The sequence below is a fragment of the Coffea arabica genome, chromosome 1c (genome assembly GCF_036785885.1).
Source record: "Coffea arabica cultivar ET-39 chromosome 1c, Coffea Arabica ET-39 HiFi, whole genome shotgun sequence".
Taxonomy (NCBI): domain Eukaryota; kingdom Viridiplantae; phylum Streptophyta; class Magnoliopsida; order Gentianales; family Rubiaceae; genus Coffea; species Coffea arabica.
In genome coordinates this window covers 7,440,487-7,444,740 of record NC_092310.1, presented here as the reverse complement: position 1 = coordinate 7,444,740, position 4,254 = coordinate 7,440,487, and the positions used below count along the sequence as shown (strand labels likewise).

The following is a 4,254-nucleotide window of genomic DNA, read 5'->3' as shown; positions in this document are numbered from 1 at the left end:
ATGAGCATCTCAGAAACAGAAATAGCACAAGATGAGGAGGAAAGGGTGGGGGAGGATGATAACCTGCTGAACATTAGTGTTGAGGTGGGACAACATGTAGAAGGTCAAAATATGGGAATTGGAGTTACAGCAGAAAACAACATGAGCCAGAAATGTGCAGCTTGGATACTAAAGGAGAGAAGCACTGGGTCAGTAGTGCTGGACCATTTTTTTGGCCATTAAATTGGCACTTTGTAAGCTAAAGGAGAAAGGGTGGCAGTATATCAAGATCCAAACGCCATGCACTCAGGTCCTAAATATGATAAGGTATCAAGCTTCTAGCAACTTAAGGCTGGCAACTCACTTGGAGGATATAAAAGATCTTAGCTCAATGTTTAGGAAATGCTCATTTGATAGCTTGCCTGTTGAAATGAATAGACTCAGTGCAAAACTGAGTAGATTAGCTATGCATATACTTTGATGAGGAATTCAAAGCTCCTCAGTGGCCTGGTCCACTTTTGTAAAGTCTAAGTTTGAGCCCTTGCTCATACAATGTATCGTTATTTCCTTATTATTAGAAATAAAATTTTTATCGTTTCTGAAAAAAAAAGATAAAGTATTAAATTTGTCTCTGTTTTACCTTAAAAACAAATTATTATATAAACTCAAAGCTGAGAAACTAAGCTGATCATGGAAAGGCGTGGCTTGTACAATGCCTCCAAAGGCTTGGTCTTGCCCAAAGTGACGCCAGATTTTTCATCAAACTCCACCATTTGAGATTCTGCACTTTCCCACTCAAAGCATTGAACCAACGTGCCCACCGCCAATCCAACCAATCTCATAGCCATTGCAGCCCCTGGACAAGCCCTCCTCCCTTTTCCAAATGGAAGAAATTTAAATCCTTCATCCAAACCCTCGAACCTTTCTGGCTTGAACTCGCTTGGCTCTTCCCATAAGTTGGGGTCTCTGTGAATGGCCCACGCATTAACAAACAGAGTTGTATCCTTAGCAACTTTGTAGCCTCCAATGATGCAATCTTCAGATGAATAATGTGGTACAAGAGTTGGTGCAGGAGGAAAAATTCTAAGTGTTTCGTTAATTATACAACGTAAATATGGCAATTTGGAGAGATCTGAATCCTCCAGCAAACGCCCAGAGTATGTGACTTGGTCGTCGATTTCATTCTTTGCTTTCTGTAATATGTCAGGATGGTTTAACAGACATGACATTGCGCGCTCCATGGTAAAAGCTGAAGTGTGTGTTCCTGCTGTAAACATAATCTAGACAAACAAACTGAAGTTTAGTCAAAATCAAAGCAAACTCGAAATAAATGCTCAGAAATAATAGTAATTGTTAGTTCCACTTCCAAGGAAAAATTATCTAATTTTAGAAACAGAATTGCTTTTATTATTCATCAGTGAAGATCAACTTTGTACATTGAGACTTTTCTGATCATATAAGACGTATCACGGGATGTTTCTACATTACAAGATTAATTACAAAATGACCTTCATTTCCCTCTATTATGGAAAATTACATTATAATACCAATCAACTATCCATATTGTTTATCAAAATCTAGATTGTTAGACTTACAAAAAAAAAAAAAAAAACCTAGTAGTTTTACATGTTATCACACAAAAAGAAATGTTTTTAACATGCCAACTTAGGCAGCCCCTTGTGCATCAAAACTCAGTCCTGGAAACCTTCAAGGGGCCAGGTTTTTAGAGCTAACACCAAGGTATATATATTTATTAGGAACCTCAGCAGTTGAAGTCCTGGCCTTTACAATAGTTGGTTGCCAAGATTATACATCATAGCTCCAATCCATTTTATTAGTAATTTTTAAATTTTCACATAGTTTAAAAATGATTATTTGACTGAACAGAGAATTACTCGTTTCATAACTGTCCCTCAATTTGAATTGAAAGTGTTGTAGTTTTAAATTTTGCAGTGGTTTGTCAAGTGTTCTTGACTGGAAAGTATTTAATCATGAATCTTGTAGGTATTTCAAAAGCTCACAAACTACGAGAAACTAAATTGTAAGCTTTTGGACTATAGAGAATTAAGTTTAACATTCAATTAAACTATAAGGGAGTCTTTTGTATTTAACCAAGAAAAATTTGATCTCAGCCGCCCTGATAAGGCAACACCAGCGGGGACACTGTATAGGCCATTATAAAATAGAAGGCTATTCAGTGATTCCACTAAATTTCCATTTAGCCCTCCATTCCAAGGACCTAGGAGTCGACAGCAAAGTCCGAAGTTGTTGAATTTCATCTCAAATGCTCAATTTTCGCCTCTAGTGCACATTGAACCTGTGCCCTAAATAGTATGGGGCAACCTAGAACTAGGACTGCAAACGAATCGAGCCGTTCGCGAGCTGCTCGAGTCGAGCTCGAGCCGGCTCCAGTCAAACTCGAGCTCGAACTCGAGCTCAGAATATTAAGCTCGTTAGCTCGCGAGCCGGCTCGCGAACTTGAGTATATATATATTTTTTATTTTTTATTTAATAATAAAATTATGTATATTATATATATTTTTTTATTTTTTATTTTCATAGTAAAATTACGTATATATCCTTAATATTTTATTATTTATTAAGAAAAAAATATTATTTTATTTATTTTTTTAAAAATAAAATAATTATTATTTTTTTATTTTTTTCGAACTCGAGCTCGAAAATTGCTGGCTCGTCGAGTTCGAGCTCGAGCTCAAGCTTGGTAAAATTTAGTCGAGACTCGATTCGATTAGCTCAAAACTCGACTCGACTCGACTCGTTTGCAGCCCTACCTAGAACTACATATACATATATATATATATATATATATATATATATACACACATATATATATAATAAAAAGGCGCTGGTAGAGGGATATATCCTTTGAAAAGAAAAGACTCAAAAAGAGACTTACTTGCATTATTCCTTTGATAGTTTCATTTGTGTAGTATTCAGGATCAGCATCTTGTAGAGACAACAACGCTTGAATAATTTCTTTTGTTTTAGTTGAACATGAAACATCTTCACCATTCCTTTTCCGAGTTTCTTCAATCAGATCCTGCAGAAATTTGTCTCTTTTTCTCTGCAAGTTAATCGAACTCTTCTCCTGCCCTCTAAAACCAATCCACCTTAAAATTGGAATATAATCACAAATATCCGAGAAAACACTCGGCTTAAATGCATCATCTGACTGATCGGATGGCCATCTTTTGCCAGCAATCATTTTCATTACCACATTGAAAACCAGTTCCAAGAACAAAGAATTCAGGTCCACAACTTTCCAACTTTTCTCATCAGAGCAACTTGAGAACAGTTTTTTGACAATAAAACGCATTTCATTTGTCCAAATTGAGGAGGACTGGAGGAGACTGATTGAAGAAAAGATATGGATGGCGGTCAGTCGGCGTAAGTTACGCCAGTGATCTCCGTACGGGGAGAAAACAAGAGTTGTGTGGTTATAGCCAAGGTGCTTACTGGAAATGGACTCAGGTCGGTTTGCAAAGACGATATCATTAGTCTTGGAAAAGCATTCCTCTGCAAGTGATGGAGAAGACACAACAAGGATGCGGCGAATCCCAAAACGAAGGGAAACCACGGGGCCGTACTTGATGGAGAGCTTATGAAATGCCAAGTGAGGAGCAGTATTTCTCAAGAGGTGGAGATGGCCTACAATTGGAAGGGCTGGTGGACTTGGAGGCTGTTTGTTCTCCTTTCGCTGGAGGTATAGTATTAGAGCAATCGAGATGGAGAAGATCAGAATCAGAACACTCAATAGAATCTCCATGATCAAGAAGCAAGAGGGAGAGGAATTTGGTGTTTCACTCCAATTTTCATGTATGAATGATTGAATGGATATCCGGGGCCAGTAGTTTCATTTCTTTACTATTTTTCTTTTGGCTGTTTTGACTATTTTAAGATTATTGCAGAATCTTTTGCAGGAGAAATTAAGCGTCTTATCTGAAGGCTCATAGGTAGAAGACAATAAACACTTCAGACCAACTTTATGAACTCAACGAGGAAATGTAATAATTGACATTTTTTTTTTTGGGAATTCTTTATAAATGATTTATGAGATCCGTCCAGTTTCTTCCCACGAGCTGCCCCAATTATTATATTCAGTTTTACTTTATTTTTTTAATTATCCGAAGCCCTGAATAGTCATTTCAATTATTGATGAACCGTGTTTTGCCTTTCCTTGTCACTGATGATGTGACAACCTTACTGTTTGTAGTGTCTTCTATCTTGACTAATCTAAGAGGGAATTTTCAATTG

General features: G+C 37.0%; 1 protein-coding gene across 1 annotated transcript; it reads right to left on the bottom strand.

Moving 5' to 3' along the window:
- Positions 1-527: 527 nt before the first annotated feature.
- Positions 528-4,038, bottom strand: LOC113712526 (cytochrome P450 81Q32). Its single transcript, XM_027236037.2, has 2 exons — positions 2,897-4,038; positions 528-1,259 (listed from the first exon to the last, which is right to left on the bottom strand). The coding sequence occupies exons 1-2, from the start codon at positions 3,764-3,766 to the stop codon at positions 645-647; spliced, it is 1,485 nt and encodes a 494-aa protein (XP_027091838.1). The 5' UTR covers positions 3,767-4,038; the 3' UTR covers positions 528-644.
- Positions 4,039-4,254: the final 216 nt, after the last annotated feature.

Coding starts and splice junctions, on each gene's coding strand:
- LOC113712526 (XM_027236037.2), bottom strand. CDS start 3,766: ATGGAGATTCTATTGAGTGTTCTGATTCTGATCTTCTCCATCTCGATT. Junction 1,260..2,896: donor CTATCAAAGGAATAATGCAA/GTAAGTCTCTTT, acceptor TTGTTTGTCTAG/ATTATGTTTACAGCAGGAAC.